A 22974-nucleotide genomic window follows, 5' to 3' on the forward strand; every position below is an offset into this window, starting at 1 on the left:
TCCCCAGAGAGTAATGTCCCTTCCTTCTCTAAATTTTTTCCTCTGATATAACTTCTCTTCTACCATAAAAACTTTTCCAGAGAACACACATTCTTAGCCTAACTTCCCAATCTAGATTCTCCATAAAGATAGTCTCATGACTCTTCATGAATCCCCTTCTGGGAGCACTAAGGTCCTGGTAACTAGGAAATCACTCATGATCAAGGGCCCTTCATTTAAATCCTGCTGACCTCACCAAAATAATAATAACAATAATAATAAGGAACAATAATCCTTCCAAAACTCATATGAGAAGTCTAAATCTGTTAAAGAACATAGATTTGTATAGTTTCCATCCAAGGACTACAAATTTAGTCTCTTCTCCCTTAAGAAAGCCTATCTCCTACTGATTCTACATACGTATTGTGGAAATACTTATTCAACCTAGAATGACCTCTACGTTATTTTTTTCAACAAAGAAATTACACAAATTAGAATCATGACACTGAATCCAATGAAAATAAAATGAGTAAGAACATGTAGTCTCCAAAATTTCCAAGCTGGGAGAGAAAAGGAAAACATAATGGAGTTCCCAGAATGCTAACTTTCAATTTAAATATCTCAATATTTGAATGATTTCTACACACAGGCTTTTTAACTCTAGTATATGCAGTAACTAAGCTACTAATCAAATACAAAACTGGTCCGAAAGAGACTCCTTGGGTTTTATTTGGATTCTTCCTAGAAAGCACTCTCTGAGGATAAATATCTGACTTCAAAATCTTGACCATCCTCTGCAGGACGTTAACCACTTAACACCATAGTTGAAAGACTTCCAAAGAGAAACAGGCTGAGGGGAAGGAGGAGAAATAAGTATCAACCAGAAAGCAAAACAGACAGCAAACAAAATTTTCTATCAAGAAACAAAGCAATTTTTTCTTTCTACTCTCGCTAAAATGATACAGACTTTCAAAAGCAAAACCAGCCAAAGATCGCGTGGTCCCTTTACTTCTGCAATCCCCAGTGACGGACTCTATATTCCTGGGAAGGAAGGATCACAGACAATCAAACGGCAAATCACTATGTGGATAAAATGACTGGTAAAGTGGGGGGAAAAAAATTGAACTGGTAAACAACAAAAAATGACTTACGGTGCATTTAAAGATCTGTCAGGGCTACGGGGAAAAGTCACTTCCTAGATCAGCCTCAGTTTCCCGACCCAAAAAAGGCGAGAACATGACACTTCGCTCAGAGGAGCCAGAGGGCCCTGTTCCACAAGCCTCCACCTATTCAAAGGCCCCTTCAAAGGCCGGACTCAGCAAGTGTCCCCAGTGCAACTGAGTCATGACACCCGGAGCCTTTGGGGGGTGGAGGGAGAGGAAGAGAGGAGAGCCAAAGCGCGCAAAGCTCTATCCGTTCCTGGAAAGCGACTTTCCCCACACACTGGGGGTACCGACACTCGCCCCAGAGCCAACGTCCCCTCCCTACCAAACCACACCGGGCAGCCCCACCATCTCTGCGTCCTTCCGGCTTCTCCCTCAGTTTCCCGCCGCCTCACCGACCGCGCCCCCGAACGCAGCCGGGTAGTTCCTCCTCTGGTCGTGTCTCCGCTGCCGACCCGCCGCCCACCCGCCGGCGCCAAGGTCTTCTCAACCCGGCGGCGGAAGGATGCCGGGCTGGGCCTCCCAGGCTCCTCCCGTGGCCTACCTGAAAGGCGGGAGGGGGCTCAGTTTGCAGCCCAGCGAGTGGACTGAGCCACAGACTAGAAGAGGCAAGGAGGAAGCAAGGGGTCCGCTCTACCGACCAGCGGGAAAAAACAGCCTGAGCGCGGGGCCTCGCGGATAAGTCAGCCTTCCAACCGGCGCCGCCACCACTCGGAAAACATCAAGCAAGAAGACGGCAAAAGATCACCGAAATCACGAACGCCCAGACATCAAAGGAGGAGCGCCCAGGCAATCGTTCAAGGAACTAGAGTCGAGCGTCGAAAAACAGCTTAGCTCCAACTCAACGTCCGGCTCCTGTCCAAGGCATAAATAAACAAACCCAGATCATAAGCCACGGAGTAAGGCAGACTGGGCTTCTGCCATTTTCTGTGTCAGCTGCCGGCTGTCTAAATTGTTTAGAGAACCCAATTTTTCTTGAGAGTGTTGAAGATCAAGTCATAGTATAATAACACGTTATCTAACTATAGTTCAGCGACTACCTTATGGACTCTCAGCACTATCCCAACTGAGCAAATTTGACCTTAGTTTCCTCATGAAACAGTGAGGTGAATGAAAAAGATGATAGATAGATAGATAAATAGATAGATATATAGATAGATAGATAGAGGTATGACAGAGGCACAGAGAGAATGAGAGAATCCAGACTGAGGAACAAAGTGAATAATCTGTATTAAAGCTCCAATTTAGCTCCCATAAGCACAGCAGAGAGAAACTGGAAAATTCAGGGTTCTGTAGTCTGATCTTAAGACAGGAAAAAACAAAAACAAAAATAATACACGTACTGCTTTTCTCTTTTATTTTATTCCAAAGGCCTAGAACCACAGGTGTGCTTCTTAAATAATAACCAAGTCTCTTTCGGTTCTGAACTTAACAAAGTGTGTTGACATTTTTATCATCACAATAGCCTTTTTCTGAAGTCTCTTAGTAGACAGACTAATATGGTCAGCACAAATATGGATTAATATGTTCATCCCAGGCACAATTTAGTAAATCATATAAATCACTACAATATGGGTTACCAACTGTGAGCAATAATAGTTTACCTTACCTCTTTCCTTCAAGGAGGGAGGAGACTTGGAGAGTAAAGGTGTAAAAAGAAAAGATAGTCCCAGCCCTTAAAGAGTATATAATCTAATCAAAGTGAAAGCCCACATTCTTAAAACATTAGCTTTATTTACAATTTATTGTAATTTTTTAAAAATCCTTTAAATTCATGAAAATATTTAAGGAACAACTCATGTATAAAATGTAGGATAAGACCAGCATCCATAATATGAGGACAAAATGCTTTATTGTCTATCAAAGTTTTTTTTACATAAATTTATTTATTTATTTTTGGCTGCTTTGGGTCTTCATTGCTGTGCATGGGCTTTCTCTAGTTGTAGAGAGTGGGGCTACTCTTCGTCATGGTGCACAGGCTTCTCATTGTGGTGGCTTCTCTTGTTGTGGAGCATGGGCTCTAGGTGCGCAGGCTTCCATAGCTGCAGCACATGGGCTCAGTAGTTGTGGCTCACAGGCTCTAGAGCACAGGCTCAGTAGTTGCGGCACATGGGCTTAGTTGCTCTGTGGCATGTGGCATCTTCCTGGACTAGGGCTTGAACCCATGTCCCCTGCATTGGCAGGCCCATTCTTAACCACTGCACCACCAGGGAAGTCCCTTGTCTATCACTGTTTTAGAGGACTTTTCATATGAGTAAACATTATAGCAACATTTATAAAAGCTTAAAAAGAAAGAATTTAACAATCTGCTTCCAAAACATGAAGTTTTAATTTGTTCATGTTTTCATGAAGTCCTTGAAAATATTCTACATAATTTTTCATTTTATTTTATTTTTATTTATTTAATTTTTTGGCCGTGCTGCGTGGCTTGTGGGATCTTAGTTCCCCACCAGGGATTGAACCCGGGTCACAGCAGTGAAAGCACCACGTCCTAACCACTGCACTGCCAGGGAATTCCTTTACATAATTTTTAAAGTTTAAGCAGAGATACAATAGTGTTATTTTTTTGCATTATATTATTTCCCTATTAAAGTCTTTATAATAGTTGTTATTTTAAACAATGGCACAATATTCCATTGAGAGGATTTACTGAACATGCTTCCCATTTTGAATATGTATCTTGCTTCCAAACATTTTCTGTGTAATAGGTATTGCAGCTCCTGGAAAGAGGCAGTTATAATCTTATTATTTATGATTAGAATCTACTGCACAGGACTTCCCTGGTGGCACAGTGGTTAAGAATCCACCTGCCAACGCTGGGGACATGGGTTCGAGCCCTGGTCTGGGAAGATCCCACATGCCACAGAGCAACTAAGCCCGTGCACCACAACTACTGAGCCCACACTCTAGAGCCCGCAAGCCACAACTACTGAAGCCCGTGTGCCTAGAGCTCGTGCTCCGCAACAGGGGAAGCCACAGCAATGAGAAGCCCACGCACCACAAAGAAGAGTCGGCCCCACTTGCTGCAACTAGAGAAAGCCCACAGGCAGCAACGAAGACCCAACGGAGCCAAAAATAAATAAATAAAATTATTTATTTATTTAAAAAAAATAAGCTACTGCACATAAACAAAAAGAGTAAGGAAACAAGGGGCTTCCCTGGTGGCGCAGTGGTTAAGAATCTGCCTGCCAATGCAGGGGACATGGGTTTGAGACCTGGTCCGGGAAGATCCCACATGCCGCGGAGCAACTAAGCCCGTGTGCCACAACTACTGAGCCTGCGCTCTACAGCCCGTGAGCCACAACTATAGAGCCCATGTGCTACAACTACTGACGCCCCTGCGCACCTAGAGCCTGTGCTCTGCAACAAGAGAAGCCACCACAATGAGAAGCCCACACACCACAACAAAGAGTAGCCCCCGCTTGCGCCAACTAGAGAAAGCCCGCGTGCAGCAACAAAGACCCAACGCAGCCAAAAATTAATTAATTAATTTAAAAAAAAAAGAGTAAGGAAACAAGGCAGAGGTTTATTTCTCTGTCATATAAAAGAAATCTAGGGTAAGGTGTGGCCATTCAGCATCAGGGACCAGGCTTCCATCTTGTTGCTGTGACATGTTCAATAAGTGGTTTTTTTGTCTTAGATCCAAGACAGCTGCTCAAGCTCTAGCCATCATGTCTACATTCCAACCAGCAGGAAGCTGAAAGAGGAAAGGCATGTCTCCTAGCCATAAGGACACATCTTGAAAATAGCACAGGACATTTCCACTTACATTCCACTGGCCAGAATTTAGTCACATAGCCACACCTAACTAGGAATTTGTCTTTATCCTGGGAAGCCATGTACCCATGAAAAGTCAGGGGCAAGTGGATTCTAGGAGACGACTAAATAAGCAGTCTGACAAATTCCTAGAGCCAGCTGAGTAGCAGGCAAATAGACTTTGCTTTACTGTTTCCCAGGGCTGAGTTTCTACTTCTAGAATACACGCTTTAGGGAAGCTTCCTTCTTGGGGAGGTTGTGGGGCTTAAGTGTCTAAAGCTACAGCCCTCACTCAAACTTGACCCATACAATGACTTTATTTTGAAACCTTGACTTCAGTGAGGAAAACTAAACAAACTACTTTTGAGGCTATAAGAAGTTTTTGGTTTTTCAAATCTGGAGACATTTATTTTGGGAAAAACACCTGAAGGTTATGCAAATATAAACCTAAAATCAACATCTGAAAACGGAGATGTTTGAGAAACTGAGGCTAGACTGCTCTGTGAAACCATGGAAAAGATGGTTTATTCTGCAGGCAGAGTTGCATCTTTACAGATAAATTTCATTAGAGAAACTGTTTCAAGTGTGACAGTAAACTACTGTTTGTTCTTATCAAGCCTATTTGGACAGAAGAGTAGATCACAAAAGATCAGGGGTTGAAACCCTCAAACCTACAGAAATCTTCTCACACTGGAGGAAGACCTGAGAAAAAGAAACCAGGTGGGCAGAAGGAAAGATCATCTTGGGATGTAACACAGAAGCCTACACCTTGGTGTTAAAAACTCAATAACTCATTATTATGTTGATTGTTGATTATTGTATTCTGATAGGATTCTTCTGGGTGAGTCACCTCCCTTGAAGGTAAGAGGATGCTTCCCCTGAAGTAGGGTGACCAACTGTCCCAGATTGCTAAGGACTAAAGGGTTTCCCAGGACACAGCACTTTCCGTGCTAAAACTGCGACAATTGAGGGCAAACCGGGAGAGTTAGTCACCCTAAGAATAAATATAGCCACTGTCAATCACGTGGAAAGAATCTGGAAAGACTAAACCAGGGGACTTCCCTGGTGGTGCAGTGCTTAAGAATCCGCCTGCCAATGCAGGGGACACGGGTTTGAGCCCTGGCCTGGGAAGATTCCACATGCCGCGGAGCAACTAAGCCCGTGCACCACAACTACTGAACCTGCGCTCTAGAGCCCGCGTGCCACGACTACTGAAGCCTGCGTGCCTAGAGCCCATGCTCCACAGGAGAAGCCACCGCAGTGAGAAGCCCGTGCACCACGATGAAGAGTAGCCCCGCTCACCACAACTAGAGAAAGTCTGAACACAGCAACGAAGAACCAAAGCAGCCAAAAATAAAAATATATAAATAAAGTAATTAATTTTTAAAAAATGACTAAACCAGGAATGAGGATTGGGACTTATTGACCTGGGGGAATTGCCTGTGATAGAGGGTGAAGGGAGGGAAAAGGAGAGAATGGGAGGAGACTGTTCCTTATCTTGCTCTGGGCTCTGAGAAACCTACCACATTGGGTGGTAGGAATCAGGCCTGAACCTAAGATGAGATTCTGTAGCAGTACCATGAGTCATCTTATTACGAAGTCCAGGAAGAGGAGTTAGGCCTTGAGCAGCCAAAATGATGAGCCACTTGTAGGTGTTTTTTTTGTGTTTTTTTTGGGGGGGGCCATGCCAAGCTGCTTGTGGGATCTTAGTTCCCCTGCCAGGGACCAAACCTGCGCCCCCTGCATTGGAAGCATGGAGACTTCTTTTTCTTTTAAATTTATTTATTTTATTTATTTATTTTTAGCTGCGTTGGGTCTTTGTTGCCGAGCGCGGGCTTTCTCTAGTTGCAGCGAGCAGGGCTACTCTTTGCTGCCGTGCACAGGCTTCTTATTGCTGTGGCTTCTCTTGTTGCGGAGCACAGGCTCTAGGCGCGTAGGCTTCAGTAGTTGTGGCGCTCGGGCTTAGTTGCTCTGCAGCATGTGGGATCTTCCCGGGCCAGGGCTCAAACCTGTGACCCCTGCATTGGCAGGCAGATTCTTAACCACTGCGCCACCAGGGAAGTCCCCACTTGTAGGTTTTGCGTTGCAATTCTATTGTTCTTTAGTAGCCTGGTCTCATGGCACTGTGGGATAATGTACACACTTTGGGTTGGACGGTAAAGGTAGAAGCTGTGTAGTGATGTAGGAGCAGCCCAGGGAAGAGGAGAGATCCCAGAACAGCAGGTAACCATTCACAGAACCATAGCAGGCTTTTCCTTCTCTGGAATTATTTATATAGGGTAAATTTCTAGTGGTGGAATTTATCAATGGATTGAAATGTATGAACATTTTAAGACTCTAGAATGGCATGGCAATCAGCCCTTCTATAAAGACAGCTGTATATGTAAGGGTTAGAAAAAGTCTCAACAGACTGAAATTGAATGTTTTGCTGGGCAAACATGGAGACTCCTTTCCAAAAGACTTTTTGAAATTTACCAGCCTGTGATTTCAAGGTCTACTTTTCTTGTTCCTGTTTAATATCAAGAGATCTCATACCTCCTATTTGATTATCACGAAGTAGGGTCTTAGATGGTAGTCACATTAAAAAAAAAAAGCCTGTGAATTTTATGTGGTTAGGTTCCTGGGGTGTCCCCAGCCTTCAACTAGTATTTTTTCTTCCTTCCTGCATTGCCATTTTTTCTTAATTCTGAGTCCGTTATCTCTTATATCCACAATTTTGTAAAATCTGGGTGGGATCTAGGGAGCAAAAGGGACCTGAGGATATATGTATGCACAGTGGTTAAAACTCCAATTTCTTATTTTCTTGACCTCTTCTTAACTTCCCTTCCCCTGTCAGGGAAATCAACTGTTAAGCTCAGTTCTTGAGTTTCCAGTTTATTATTTCAGGTAGGGATACAATTGTAGTATGTCTATTATCTATCTAGCCTCTATTTTATTCCTCCCTATCTCTTATACTTTTTCATATATGATCCCATTAAAATTGTGTTTTGTTTCTTGGTCCCTAAATTAGATTAACTTGCTATAGATCCTTTACAGTCCAAGAAAGGAGCTCCGTCTCTGTTTAGTTCATTTTAAACTAAGAATATGTTTATGGTCCCTCTTTTGTATAATTTGGAATTGGTAAACCGCTGATAACCCAATATTGTGGTTTTCCCTTAATACATCCTGGGACTTTTGCTGTCTTGGAACAGCTAAGGGCAAATCTGGAAAACTCCTATGCTGGCCAGATGGAATCATCTACGGGAAGATGAGGCTTACATAAGACAGGTGAAATCCTTGACTTTGTCCCAAAGCTATACCAGGAAGATACTATAAATCCAAAATAAGGACCTCAAGAGAAGACTTCTCAGGCACCTGTAAAAAGCCCCTATAAGCAAACCCTTGGCAATTTGGAAATACAGATCGTGATCCCTCCCCTAGGTCATTCTGAGGAAAGTGTAACTGGACTGAAAAAAAAAATCCTGGCCTATAAAAATCCAGGTCGAAAGGAGATTAAAGGAATAGATTTTAACAGTTACTCTGTGGAATTATTAGGAAATAAAATGCTCCCAGGGAAAAACACTTCCAGCCAATGTTCAGTCTGTTCAACACTTAGAAATTATCTTTGGTGTGCAAGTAATAGGCTTGAAATTGCTAATGAATTCTCCCCCAGACTGTCCCTCCCACTGAGGCTTCATGTCACCATCTAATGAGTTAAGTTGTGAAAACCCCAATTTTCCTTTAATGTGTTTTTTTTTTTTTTTTAAGTAGAGGGAAGGATTTATTTATTTATTTTTGGCTGTGTTGGGTCTTCGTTTCGTGGAAGGGCTTTCTCTAGTTGCGGCAAGCGGGGGCCACTCTTCATCGCGGTGCGTGGGCCTTTCACTATCGAGGCCTCTCTTGTTGCGGGGCACAGGCTCCAGACGCGCAGGCTCAGTAGTTGTGGCTCACGGGCCCAGTTGCTCCGCGGCATGTGAGATCCACCCAGACCAGGGCTCGAACCCGTGTCCCCTGCATTGGCAGGCAGATTCTCAACCACTGCGCCACCAGGGAAGCCCTAATGTGGTTTTTGAAAGCTAAAATGCTAGGCACTTTCCAAGATTACACTCCACCTTGCCTCTTAAGATGCATGGGTGGCAGTATGCCTTTCCTCATGCAGTACTCATAATAGAACCAAAACTTTAGAGGGAAAAATACCCATCTCAGGAAACTTGGAAAGACTGTGAGAGTTAAAATATTGCCTTATCAGGGAGACAAAGCAAGCTCGGGTCACAGGTTAAACTTTACAAAGAAAAAAAAACATAACAGGGCACCTCTATTGCATAATGAATAGAACAAAAGTTTCCAGTCACCTCTTCATTGTCCACTCCCATCTCGGCAATATCACTGCACTTGTTAAGCTCAACCTCCTGCCAAATGGACCCACTCCTTACAGAGTAGGATGATGATGGAAAATAGCATTTGGAATAGAAATAAACAGCAGATAATAATCCATAATTGTTTTTAATCTTGTGGATGAGTCACTTTCAATTAATTTCCAAATTTCTTTTGTCATCAGCTGTTCATTTCTTTACTTTGAAAATCACCAGATTAACACTGCCAAAGGCAGGTAGGAAATGATCCATGAGGACAATTCAGAGGGATCACATGGGTGAATGGCTGAGAAACTGGGAACAAAACAATCCTCAGGAAAGTCTCTGTTTTGTCCCAGCAAAGGCACCAATGTGTGAACCTAATTCACACTTTCATTATTCCAATCAGGTTATTTTTATATCAGTATAATTTTAGAATAAGACTTGGTGGAGGATTATTTATTTCCTGAGAAATTCTGTCCATCACTTCGTACAGAAGATATTCAAGCAGGTCTAACTCCAAAATTCATTTCAAACCAAGAAATTATATTTTTTACCTCTCCTTTTTAATACATGTCTTCTGTATCCCCTAAACTTTCTTTCTGAACAAGGAATTTCAAAGCAGAATGGCCAAAAAGACATCCTAACATCATGGTCATAAGAAATGTGATCTATTTAGATGTGGACTGTCTAAACCTGGGTGAATTTCCTTTGCCCATCAATCTAACAGGGTCTTTAGATCCCCTGTAAAGTGTAAGCTTGCTGTTTTGTCTCTATTTGACTTGTCTTCTTGAAGATGATTGAATTCTTAAACCCATTTAGCCTTTAGCTCCGACTCAGGGTTGGAAGTAAGAGATTGGAGTCCAGATGTTCTCCCTGGGAACTAGGTCCAAGTCACAGCTCAGTTATTACAGACAGAATTAAGATGGAGGTTTTGGACTGTCCCTAACGTCCTCTTAAAAACACAAAGCTGAAAAATCACATTAGTAGCCATTTATTTATGTCAGAAGACCATTTCCCAACTGAAATTTACTCTTCACACTTGCCTCAGATTATGCCTATATAGGTAGTAAAGTAGAAAAGCTAAAATACCATCCAAATCTTTCAGGACAAATATTGTTTTCTTTTGAAATCTCTAGATAACTGAAACAAAGTGTTCTGGCTGTCTAGATGCTATTTTTCCCTTTGCTTTGATTTTGTAAGCACGATATAAATGTCTGCAACCAGGGAACTTTCAAATGAGTGAGTGGTGCTAACCTGGTGTTCAATGGATAGCAGAGAACTGTTGTCTCGGAGGTTTTGGTTTAGTTAATAAACTTGCAAATGAATCGAGATATTCTGGCCTAGCCTCAACCTTTCTAAAACACGCAGATTAAATGTCAGTTTGTGACAAGTGTCCACATGCTCAGTCACGCTAGATGATGGAACTGTGTAGGGGGTGGTGAGAGGGAAAGTTTGTCACAGCTCCTTCTGGAAAGCCTCCCTCCTCCCCACCTTCCACATTAGCTGAAGTGAGTGAGCATCAACTCCTGACGGATACGGTCAGCCTCCAGGTCCAAGGACTCCATGTGCTCGGACTCTTCCTCAGGAGGCTGTTCCACGGGTCCTGTCCCTGGAGAGGACCAGACATCCATCCCATGTTCCAGGGAGATGTTGTGGAGGACACAGCAGGCCAAGATGATGTGGCTGGACTTCTCCGGTGAGTACTGCAGTGCCCCCTTGGATCCATCCAGGCAGCGGAATCGGGAGCAGAGGGTTCGGAAAGTCTTCTCCATCACACTGTGAGTTGCAGAATGGGCCATATTATAGCGATATTCGGCTGGAGTTTCAGGAATGTGAAGTGGGGTCATAAGCCAGGTGCGGAGAAAGAAGGAACTGTCACCTGTGGGGAAGGCCCAAAGACATCACAGATGTTTATAACTGAAATACAAACAAAAAGGAAAATCCAGGAGCCTGTACAGAGAATGGACAAGAAAATGCAACAGCTTCTGGAGCCAAAGCACACCAGGGAAATGAAGAGGGAAATGCTGTGGTAAAGAGCCCACAGCTAGTCACGAGCAAGAAGACTAAAGTGAGTCTTGGCTGAGAATACCCTTGGTTAAAACCAACAGAGAAAAAAGCTGACCCGGCTAAAGAAAGCTAAGTCTGAAAGAATGTAGGACAGAGGTGAAGGCACTGGAGGAAATGAAATTCCTGGATTTTCTTTTTTTGGCCGTGATGCACTGCTTGCGGGATCCTAGTTCCTTGACCAGGGATCAAACCCGGGCTCCCGGCAGTGGAAGCGCAGAGTCCCAACCACTGGACCTCCAGGGAATTCCAGGATTTTCTGAATTCAGAGATATTGTTCTTTAATAAAAAGTTAATAGGGATTCCCTGGTGGCGCAGTGGTTAAGAATCCGCCTGCCAATGCAGGGGACAAGGGTTCAAGCCCTGGTCCGGGAAGTTCCCACATGCCGCAGAGCATCTAAGCCTGTGTGCCACAACTATTGAGCCTGCGCTCTAGAGCCCGCGAGCCACAACTACAGACGCCCACGTGCCTAGAGCCCGTGCTCCGCAACAAGAGAAGCCACCGCAATGAGAAGCCCACGCACCGCAACGAAGAGTAGCCCCCGCTCGCCGCAACTAGAGAAAGCACGCACGAAGCAAGGAAGACCCAACGCAGCCAAAAAAAAAAAAAAAAAAAAAAAAAAAGTTAATAGAAACTATCACATAGCAAGCCAATCTTCAAAATCTCTAAAGAGCGAGAGTGCAAGAGAGAAAAAGAGAATTCTGCCAGGAGACCTCAAAACACTTATGAGGAAAAATCTCTGACTTTACTATTAAAATGTCAGGTCTGAAAGCACTACCTAGGAATTTCAGAGTATTTCATAGACAATAATCATTCATTCTCCCAGTGCTAAGAAGAATAAGAGAAAATTCCCAGCAGAGATCAGAACTCAGGTGTTCTGCCTTCCTAGATATTACATTCATTAGAACCATGCCTTTGTAATAGAGGAACAGGTAGAATTTCACATTAACAAGGAGAGCATAAATATAATGATGCAAATAGTAATAGGGATAAAGAAATAAAATCAGAAGTCAATTAAAATAATATACACAAGGCATTTCCCTTAAGTGACTTCTTTATGGACTAATCCTGGGAAGTGCTAAAGCCAAAACAAAACTGGGGTGCAATGTCCCATTACAATAGTACAATGTTTCTATAATGTTTAATTGTCCTGACTCACTAAATCTGGAAGATGAAATGTCTCAGAGGAACAACCCTTTAGAAATTTGAGACAAACAGACCTGAGGAATACCAACTTGTATAGTTGCTGTGTTCCTCACCCACCATCAATTTCAGTAAATAGTTATGGATTGTTCAGAGAGTGCTAGGCACTGTTCCAAACATATAGCACTCCTTTCTTTTAGGAGCTTACATTTCTTTTTTTTCTTTTTTTTTGGCCACACCATGCAGCTTGTGGGATCTTAGTTCCCTGACCAGGGATTGAATCCCGGCCCGTGGCAGTGAAAGAGCCAAGTCTTAACTACTGGGTCGCCAGGGAATTCCCCATGGGTTAACTTTATTTTATTTTATTTTTAAAATTTATTTATTTTTGGCTGCTACTTTTCATTGCGGTGCATGGGCTTCTCACTGCAGTGGCTTCTCTTGTTGCGGAGCACAGGCTCTAGGCATGCGGACTTCAGTAGTTGTGGCACGCGGGCTCAGTAGTTGTGGTACATGGGCTTAGTTGCTCCGCAGCATGTGGGATCTTCCTGGACCAGGGCTCGAACCTGTGTCCCCTGTGTCGGCAGGCGGATTCTTAACCACTGTGCCACCAGCGAAGTCCCAACTTTATTTTTATTTTTTTATTTTTTTTAAAAGGGAAGAGAGATTCCCAAGAGGGTCAATACTGTTTAACCCAAGCCCTTTTTTTTTTTTTTTTAGATTTTTTTTCTTTTAATTAATTAATTTATTTTTATTTTTATTTTTGGCTGTGTTGGGTCTTCGTTTCTGTGCGAGGGCCTCCTCCAGTTGCGGTGAGCGGGGACCACTCTTCATCGCGGTGCGCGGGCCTCTCAGTGCCGCGGCCTCCTTGTTGCGGAGCACAAGCTCCAGACGCGCAGGCTCAGCAGTTGTGGCTCACGGGCCCAGTCGCTCTGCGGCATGTGGGATCCTCCCAGACCAGGGCTCGAACCCGTGTCTCCTGCATCGCCAGGCAGACTCTCAACCACTGCGCCACCAGGGAAGCCCCCAACTTTATTTTAAATGCAATTTTTTAAATTTAAAAAATTACTGCGATATTGACATATAACATTGTATTAGTTTTAGGTATACTGGATTAACTTTAAATATCTGAGATGGCTCACAAAATTTTCAAATTGTATATTTAGCTGACTTTTTTCCTCCTAAGTACAACCTATTTTAATTGAACTCATCCCTACTAAATACTGAATTTTAGAAACTGATGTTGTAAATAATAATGAAAATAATATCTATGACTTGTCCAATCTCAACTCCATTAGGCAGATACTATTGAACTCATTTTACAAATGAGAAAATAAAAATAAACGTCAGCCATCCTTTGATATGTTAGGCACAGGAAGAGGAAGGAGCTAGTCACTACATACTAATAATGTCAGACTCAAAGTCATTAAAACAATGGTATAATGCTGTAAAAGAGAATAAGAAAAACATTTAAGATGAATACCAAAACAAAGAGATACTAGATATTTGTTAAACGTCTCTTAAGAAACAGTATGAGCCTTAATTGGGAAGACATACTAGACAAGCTAGTTAATGTAGACCTCTTATAAAATGCTCCATCCTCATTAACTGGTTATAATCCAAGCACCACTGGAAGACAGACACTCAGGAGGGGATTAGGATCAGAATTCCTAAACAGACTACAATTGCTTACATGATCAGTCATCCAAGAGACATTCTGGCAGATCTTACCCAAAGCTGCTTAACAAGACTAGCCCAAGAGCTGAAGAAATAACTCAGGCTGCATTGTTTGTAGGAGCAGGTACATCTAGAGAAGAGGAATTAGGTGATGCCCTCTGAAGGGGCATATGAGAATGAGGACATGAAGGGATGACACCCAAGATGAAAATATGCTAAACAAACAAACCAAAAAAAACAAGGGGGAATCACAGCTAGTTCTAGGTTTGGCAAATCTAGTACCATGCCACAGATCTGATGGTGTTCTTAAGATACAATCAACCATCTTCTTTTTTTTTTTTTTTTGCTGCGTTGGATTTTCGTTGCTGCGCGCAGGCTTTCTCTATTTGTGGCCAGCAGGAGCTACTCTTCGTTGCGGTGCGCGGGCTTCCCATTGCGGTGGCTCCTCTTTGCGGAGCATGGGCTCTAGGCGTGCAGGCTTCAGTAGTTGCAGCATGCAGGCTCGGTAGTTGTGGCTCATGGGCTCTAGAGCGCAGGCTCAGTAGTTGTGGTGCTCAGGCTTAGTTGCTCCGCGGCATGTGGGATCTTCCTGGACCAGGGCTCGAACCTGTGTCCCCTGCATTGGCAGGCGGATTCTTAACCATTGCGCCACCAGGGAAGTCCCACAATCAACCATCTTATCTCCCTCTCTCTTTTAACATCTTGTCATTCCTTATAATCCTGCCAGTCTTCCCTACACGTCCAGACCAGTGTTTTCCAAACATCTATTCATTACAAATTATCTAGGGCACGTGTTAAAAATGATGTCTTCTTTTCTTGAAGATTCTCATTCCTGAAGTTTGAAGTGGGGCCCAGAAGTGTACATCTTAAGTAAATTTCCCAGATAACTCTTTTGATCTGGAAAATTTGTGAAACACTATACTAGTTAAGGGGTCTTCAAACTAGTTTGCCTGTTACGGCTCATGGAGGAATTCCAAGGGGTCTTCAAACTAGTTTGCCTATTACGGCTCATGGAGGATTTCCAAGGGGTCTGTGTTAGAACTGATAGTACTAACGGAGTCGATTTCCACATCATCAACTTCTGTGGGTATACTTTCCCAGCATCATTAGTGCCTAGCGTGTGGCCTGGTACCAAAACTGGCCTTAGTAAACATTTGTTAAATGTTGTTGCAATATCCATCTCTTCCACTTCCACTATTTCTGTAAAGAGGGCAATCAGAAAAATAAATAAAAATTTGTCCAAATTTTTACTTATTTTCAACTATGTCCTGTAAACAACTAACAAACTACTTTAAAGTCATAATTCCAACTGAATCTGGGGTCCCAAGGTGTGAAGGAAAAGAAAATCAGTAATTCATACATGACCTTGAAGTCCTAACAAAAGGATCATTTGCCAAATAGAGTAACTCCTCATATGATCCAGTTTAAAACATAAACACAAATGACACAGATGTTCTGTGCTTAATTTCCTCTTCTGTGAAAATGTTGATATTAGTGTTTAACTCCTTAAGAGTTTTTATAAGGATTAAGTGAGATAATCCAATGCAAAGTGCTTACAAGATTGCCTGACAAATTCTAAGTGCTCAATCATTTTTAGCTGGCTTTATTTATTTATTTTTAAATGAGAAACAATGTGTTTTAAATGTATTTATTTATTGGCTGCACTGGATCTTTGTTGCTGTGCACGAGTTGCGGCGAGTGGGGGCTACTCTTCATTGCAGTGCACGGGCTTCTCATTGCAGTGGCTTCTCTTGTTGTGGAGCACGGGCTCTAGGCGCGTGGGCTTTAGTAGTTGCGGCATGCGGGCTCGGTAGTTGTGGCTCGCGGGCTCTAGAGTGCAGGGTCAGTAGTTGTGGCGCACGGGTTTTGTTGCTCCGCGGCATGTGGGATCTTCCTGGACCAAGGCTTGAACCCATGTCCCCTGCATTGGCAGGTGGATTCTTAACCACTGCGCCACCAGGGAAGTCCCGTTAGCTGGCTTTAGAGTTAGGGTACCAAAGTGATTTTGCAAGAAATCAGCTTGGAACCCAGGTACTTCCCCAGCTGTGGAAGAAGTAGTTGGATGAGACACTTGCAAACAGTCTTCCCTTCACTTCTTGGTGGGAGTTGTATGAAAATGGAATTTGAAAGTTCAGAGTAGGCAAAAGGTGGGATTAAGACAAAGGTCCAGTAGGGTAACGAGAAGGTGGGGCACTGACAACAGTGTGTAGAAGCAACAACTGAAGAAAATCAGTTAAGTTCCAAGATGTTACCCATGGTACCCTGGCAGCTCTAAACCAATCAGTGTGACAGCAGTCTCTTCTCCTCACTTGGAACAGTGGGCGGGGGTGGGAGGGTTCTTTTTTTTTTGGCTGCCCAGTGTGGCATGTGGATCTTAGTTCCCTGACTAGGGATCAAACCTGTGCCCCCTGCAGTGGAAGCGTGCAGTCTTAACCACTGGACCGCCAGGGAAGTCCCAAGGGGAGGTTTTTCTTTAACTGCCAGTCAGCACATTAAAGAGAAAAATTCCTGAGTGTTTATTACATGTAAAACACTGTGTTATGAGCATGTGCAGTGCAGACATGATTAGTGGCCTTAAAGAGAGGTCTTCCAATCCTTAATGTGCCTTCATCTCCCACATAACACGTTGTGTACAAGATAACCCTTGTCCTGTTGCTCACATAGAATGGTGCTTTAAAAAAAAAAAAAAGAAAACAAAAAAGAAAGCTGCCAGGCTCAAGGGTTTTATCACTGTTAACTAACTGTATTCCTCCCAGCTCTACAGTCACATCAGTTTGCACTGCTCAGTACTGAATAGGTTCTTGTCCTACTCAGATCATTAAGCCAGGCTTTCCGAGGGCACTCAGGCAAACAGATCTATGAAGTGAGTTTCCATAAGAACTGTATAAACGCACTGTCTACTATCATTTTCATATAGATATCACGGTGACAATCACCAATGGCAAAAATAATACATTTGCACAATACTTTAGAGTGAACTTTCATATATATTCCCTAATCCTAACAATAGGTATTACTGCCATTGGCATTATTTTCACCATTTTACAGATGATAAAAATTAAGGCTCAATTGTATGGATGTACTATATTTAACCAGATCTGCATTGATAAGTATCTTGGCTATATTTAAGGGGAATGCTTTTGTAGGGTTGTTGTTGCTATTGTTGTTTGTGAGTACAAAACACTGCTGCGATGCAAATGCCTGTAATTTTGTTTTACATATTTCTGAACATGTACCTCCAAGAAGAGCTGGGTCAAATTGTATGTTTTTAAATGTTAACAAGTGTCCTTTAAATGTTGATTTAAAAATATTAAGGCTGGGGATTTCCCTGGTGGTCCAGTGGTTAAGACTTTACCTTCTAATGCAGAGGGTGTGGGTTACATCCCTGGTCAGCGAGCTAAGATCTCACATGCCTCGAGGCCAAAAACCCAAAACATGAAACAGAGGCAATACTGTAACAAATTCAATAAAGACTTAAAAACAAAAAACAAAAAACATTACTTCTGTTTCAGTTCTGCTAAAAAAAAAAAAAAAATTAAGGCTAAGAGAGTTCTCATCTGAGGTTGTGTTTAAAACAGAACAGGACTGAGTCTCAGGTCTATAGACCCCTGTATTTCATTCTACTCTGCCCAAACTTTTTTCTATAGTTACAAAAATGAAGCATTTACACCTGCAGACTTACCAAGCAGCCAGCTCTCTTTGTGCATCCCAGCTTCAAACTGACTGCTGAGAGAAGACTGCTGTAGCACAGCACAGTCCTGGAGGCTCCCCGGCCAGTTTGTCTCCACAGTCATCAGTGCCCCTCTGATGTCACACACCATGAGGCAGTTTAAAGAATGAAGACCTTTGCGGTTCACATAGGAAAGGTCTTCAGCATTTGGTGCCTTGATTGCCACATGGATACAGTCAACCACCCCTATGACCCCTGGCATCCCTGCCAACCCATAGAATTCATCCTTCAGAGCCTGCACGGAGGCTTCATCAGCTGGAAAGCGGATGAACTGTGAAGCTCTCTCCACAAGCGCTTCGGTGACATTGGCAACACATCGACTCATAGATGCCTGACTGATTCCAATAGCATCTCCCATCCGAGTCTGGAAAGAACCTGAGGTATAGAAGCCCAGTGCTGCAAGGATCTGTGTCTCTGGGCTAATAGCCCTGGATCTCTGAGTAGGTCTAGAAAGACTCGCCCCCAAGAGCTCCACCAAGTAATAAATGAACTGTCGAGGAAACCCATACATGGACATCAAGTATTCATCTGTCACATCATCCAGCTTAAAGCGGTCCAATGTCCGGTGACCTCGGCCATATAGCAAGAGATCACAGTCAAGTACTGTTATTGGTATAGCCATGGTACATGTAACTGTTGTCTCTCCTTCCCTCTGCTACTTTTCCTGAACTCTTCCCACTGAAGATGTTGGTGCAAGAAGGTATTTAAGGAAGTGTCAGAATTCAACAGCTAACCATCATTTAAATGGCTCTGGCATTTATAATCTTCTCTCTGTAACGGTTAAAGAAAAAAACAAAAAACATTAGAAACCTACCAAAGACTTTAAAGTGATTCAGGGGCCTCCCTGGTGGTCCAGTGGTTAAGACTTCACCTTCCAAGGCAGGGGGTGCGGGTTTGATCCCTGGTGGAGGAGCTAAGATCCGACACGCCTTGCGGCCAAAAAACCAAAAACATTAAAAAAAAAAACAAACAAAAAAACCCAGAAGCAGTATTGTAACAAATTCAATAAAGACCTTAAAAGTCATCCACATCAAAAAAAAAAAAAAAAAAAGTGATTCAAAGGCTACAACAGATCCTTTTCTCAAATTTACATTTCGTTCAAAAGCTGCTATAACTGTAACTCGGTTTTTCTCCACTAACTCATGGCTGCACAACAGGCTTGCTTCGGTTTGAAGGAGAATGGGAGCTGAATTTTGGTGGCTCATTTAATGCCTGGCATTTGAACTGGGAAGAACAAAAGACTAATGGAGGTGATGGCATAATTATCCACAAAGTAAAAGAGGTCTGCTCCTAACTATACAGGCCACGAAGCAGCTGACGTAAGTCATAGCTACCCAGGACAGGGATTAGTCACGGCAGGATTCATTACCCAAAGCCCTCTGGCTCCACCTGATAAGTGGTAAGAGACGGAGGCGGGGAGGGGCGGAGTGTCGTTGTTCAAACTAGTCTAACAAGGGAAGAAGGGGCAAAAAACCGCCCACGACCCAGGCTGGTAGACGGAGATTCTGTGTTGTAACAAAAGCCTTTCCCCTCACCCCAAGAAATCCAAATCGTGAGGCTGAGGGCTAGGAAGTAGGGAAGACCAGACGGGTTGGAAGGAAGGCGCAAAAGAAGAGGCTGGGAGAGCTAGGGCTGAGAGGACACTCCACCTCTAAGGCTTTTAAAAAGATGTCTTAGAAATGGATACGGAAGTGTGATTGCCCCGACCACTCAAAGTCAGCCGAGGCCGCTCACCCACCTCTCGGCGGCTGCCAGGTTACCAGCCGCACTTCCCACCCAACCAGCCGGGTCCGGCCCTCCTCCGGAACCGGCGGCCGAGCACAAGCCGCCACGGGGCTCTGTGTAGGCACCGCCCTCCCGCGTCACCGCCCACCCCAAGCCGCGTCCTTACTGCAGCTGCCGCCGCGACCTGCGATTCGCCGGTGCACATTCCACACACGGCCCAAAGGTTCACGCTCTTTCAAAGACCGCCTCTTTACGCCTTTGTTTTCTGAGACGCTTGAAGAGATTGGTGAATCAGACTTACATGGTAAGGAAACCAGTTTTTATGGGAACGTCAAAGAGGAAAGAGATTAAGTAGGTCATCCATAGTGTGCCGAAAGTGCGGCTGAGGTTAGATAGCTGTATTTCCCCCATAGCCCTCTTCCTCCCCCCCGCCGTCACCGAAGCGGATGAAAACAAACAGTGACGATGGCGGCGCCGGGAAGCGACCGGCTGCTGGGCTGAAGGCAGGAGTGATCACTTGAGCTGTGAGGGAAGCCCTGAAGAGCGTCTGTAGACGTGAGTGCGACAACTCGCGCAGTCTTGGGAACGAAACTCCCGGGGCCTGCGAGCCACGAGGCTCCTGAGGCGAGAGGTATTATCTGCGACCCGTGCTGTCAGTGCAGCTCCGGAGCGCGGAGCTCTCAGCCAGGAGGCGCAACTGGCCGGCCCCAGGCCCCGGCCTCCGTAATGAGAGCCCCGAGCCACTCTCTGTGTTGCAGCTTCACAGGTACTAACTTTAGGGGGGATACCCCCGGATCTCTCAGCGCCCCCGGGTGGGAGGCTGTGGACCTGCGGCCTGCGGCCTGCGGCCTGTCGGGTACGTCCTGGCGAAGCCGAAGCCTACTAGCTGTAGGTCAGTCCCCTAAGCTTTCTTTGGGAAGTCGGGTTACTGTAGGCTTCATTGGCCCTTGATCATTCCCAGTCCTTACAGAGATCCCCAGAGCTTTCGACTCTGCTTTCTCAGCTCTTTGGGTTAAGTCGTAAGGCTTTTTGGAAGGAATTTGTGGGCCCATAACTCTGTGGTTGGGTACCAGTATGAATGAGATAGGTTTTCATTCAATCAAGATTTGTTGAGTGCCAAATATGTACTCCGCGTGTAGGTGAGGGTGACTGTTGACTAGTGAAAAAAGGGACCCAAGGTTCACGACTCTCTTACTGGCAGTGGAATGACCTGTGGAAACCTGCGATCCATTCTCATTAAGTAAATCTCTGGGTAAGTGGCTAAGCACCTTCTTGGATTCATCACTAACTCATCTCAGTTTTCACTTTCTCAATCAGTTATTTACCAAGTTTTTCTGGTCAATTCAGTGTAGCGTTTCACTTTTAGTATTCCTTCCTCTCTGGCCATCCCACAGCCAGAGAGAGAGGGGTGGAGGGCGGGGGAATGGACGTGAATGAACGAATATTTAAAGAACAAAAGTGCCTATTTTTTCATTACACTTACTTTAAAAGTCATCTCCTAAGGTGGAAGAATTTATTGAACACCTTCAATGGGAGATGTGCAATAATAAGAAACAACAGATCCTTTCTTTACACTAAATTAACTCCAGGTTATTGTGTGTTGTTTTATGTGTTAGTCCTTTCATGTGTGGATATCGTGGCTCCAATTAAATTATACGTTTTCGATTGTTTCTTTCAACTCCATTTTTCAGCCGAACAGAAGTCTTGTAAGTGCTTGTGGAAGGGAATCCTGAGTTAATATTTTTCATACCCAGGGGATGATGAATAAGTGATGAAGCAAATGTCATATATATTGATCTGTATAGTAAAATGCATGTAGTTAATTCTCTCACTGTTTTCAAATTGTACCCCTTTGGGTTGGAAGTTAAGACGGCTATGGCAACTTCTGAGATTTACATTTCATAAAAATTGCTATTTCTTTACTTACACCTAACAGTTCTTATTATTTGTATTTTTTTTCCCCTCAAGTGGTTATTAGGATCTGCAAAAACTGCAGGTCTTCAGCTACTAAATACTCCAAATTATATTGTTTTATTTAAGGACTAAGAATCAGCTGGACACAATTCAGTCCTACCATATACGCGTACTGGAATTGTACTACTGTATGGAGGTGGGGGCAAGAAATCTCTTTTTTTTCATTGTCTTTCCTGCTTGCATCCACCCAGGTGCATCAGCTTATGACCTCCATGACTCAGAGCAGGGTGTCCATAGCCTAAATGCAAAAAGAAGCCTAAGACATTAACATTGAGCTTCCAAAGACATGAGCCCTACTACATGAGTGAGTTTTCAAAGATAATTTTGACTAATCAGAAAGTGCAACCACTATAGAACTTATTGCTGTCACTTGATAAGGTTCATTACCAAAGCTCTGCAATTACATTTTGTTCCATTGGGAGTGGAAGTTATTTATTTTGGAATTTTTATCTGGAGGGAACTTATTTAATCTTAGTAATGCTTGGAAATCCCTAGAACTTTTACTTTTTAAACACTTTTTACATTATTATAGAAGAGATGAAAATGACATTCATAACACTATGTTTGGAGCACTGCATTCCTCACTCTATGACCCTTTATTATTCAACTTAAGTTTTTTTGTTTTTATTTATTTTTAAAAAGTATTTATTTATGGGACTTCCCTGGTGACGCAGTGGTTAAGAATTCGCCTGCCAATGCAGGGGACATGGGTTTGATCCCTGGTCTGGGAAGATCCCACATGCCGCGGAGCAACTAAGCCCATGAGTCACAACTAGTGAGCCTGTGCTCTAGAGCCCATGAGCCACAACTACTGAGCCTGCATGCTGCAACTACTGAAGCCCACGTACCTAGAGCCCGTGCTCCACAACAAGAGAAGCCACTGCAGTGAGGAGCCCGTGCACTGCAACGAAGAGTAGCTCCCGCTCACCACAACAAGAGATAGACCACGTGCAGCAACGAAGACCCAACACAGCCAAAAATAAATTTTAAAAATTAAAAAAAAATTATTTATTTGGCTGCGCTGGGTATTAGCTGCAGCACATAGAATCTTCATTGCCTCCTGCAGGATCTTCGTTGCAGCACCCCGGATCTTTAGTTGTGGCATGCAGGCTCTTAGTTGGACCATGCACGATCTAGTTCCCTGGCCAGGGATCGAACCCAGGCCCCCTGCATTGGGAGCGAGGAGTCTTAACCACTGGACCACCAGGGAAGTCCCTGGTTTTATTTTTTTATTTATTTATTTTTTTAATAATTATTTATGGCTGTGCTGGGTCTTCGTTTCTGTGCGAGGGCCCTCTCTAGTCGCGGCAAGTGGGGGCCACTCTTCATCGCGGTGCGCGGGCCTCTCACTGTCACGGCCTCTCTTGTTGCGGAGCACAGGCTCCAGACGCGCAGGCTCAGTAATTGTGGCTCACGGGCCTAGTTGCTCTG

General features: G+C 43.8%; 3 protein-coding genes across 15 annotated transcripts in view; 1 reads left to right on the forward strand and 2 right to left on the reverse strand.

Annotated features, from left to right (window-relative positions):
* Nucleotides 1-1901, reverse strand: part of AMBRA1 (autophagy and beclin 1 regulator 1) — a 181494-nt gene extending 179593 nt beyond the window's left edge. For all 6 annotated transcript variants that reach the window (XM_059931504.1, XM_059931507.1, XM_059931506.1 and 3 more), the window contains exon 1: nucleotides 1687-1901. The gene's annotated coding sequence lies outside the window, so the exon portion shown is untranslated. The remainder of the gene's footprint in view (nucleotides 1-1686) is intronic.
* Nucleotides 1902-9718: 7817 nt separating this feature from the next.
* HARBI1 (harbinger transposase derived 1) lies at nucleotides 9719-19691 on the reverse strand. The gene is made up of 3 exons (XM_059929673.1): nucleotides 19583-19691; nucleotides 17797-18615; nucleotides 9719-11111 (listed from the first exon to the last, which is right to left on the reverse strand). Exons 2-3 carry the CDS (start codon nucleotides 18464-18466, stop codon nucleotides 10732-10734), a joined length of 1050 nt encoding a protein of 349 aa, XP_059785656.1. The 5' UTR covers nucleotides 18467-18615; nucleotides 19583-19691; the 3' UTR covers nucleotides 9719-10731.
* Nucleotides 19692-19854: 163 nt separating this feature from the next.
* ATG13 (autophagy related 13) overlaps nucleotides 19855-22974 on the forward strand; it is a 43644-nt gene continuing 40524 nt past the window's right edge. For 3 of the 8 annotated variants that reach the window (XM_059931510.1, XM_059931516.1, XM_059931517.1), the window contains exon 1: nucleotides 20013-20335. The gene's annotated coding sequence lies outside the window, so the exon portion shown is untranslated. Of the gene's footprint in view, nucleotides 19874-20012; nucleotides 20336-20708; nucleotides 20822-22974 lie in introns of those variants that run through there. The other 5 variants (XM_059931511.1, XM_059931513.1, XM_059931515.1 and 2 more) reach the window with 5 other exon arrangements.

Source organism: Balaenoptera ricei, chromosome 8, assembly GCF_028023285.1.
Source record: "Balaenoptera ricei isolate mBalRic1 chromosome 8, mBalRic1.hap2, whole genome shotgun sequence".
Taxonomy (NCBI): domain Eukaryota; kingdom Metazoa; phylum Chordata; class Mammalia; order Artiodactyla; family Balaenopteridae; genus Balaenoptera; species Balaenoptera ricei.

Excerpts from the sequence above, each read along its gene's own strand:
- HARBI1 (XM_059929673.1), bottom strand. The coding sequence starts at position 18,466 with ATGGCTATACCAATAACAGTACTTGACTGTGATCTCTTGCTATATGGC. Across the intron at positions 11,112-17,796 it reads CAAAGAGAGCTGGCTGCTTG|GTGACAGTTCCTTCTTTCTC; the intron begins GTAAGTCTGCAG and ends CCTTCCCCACAG.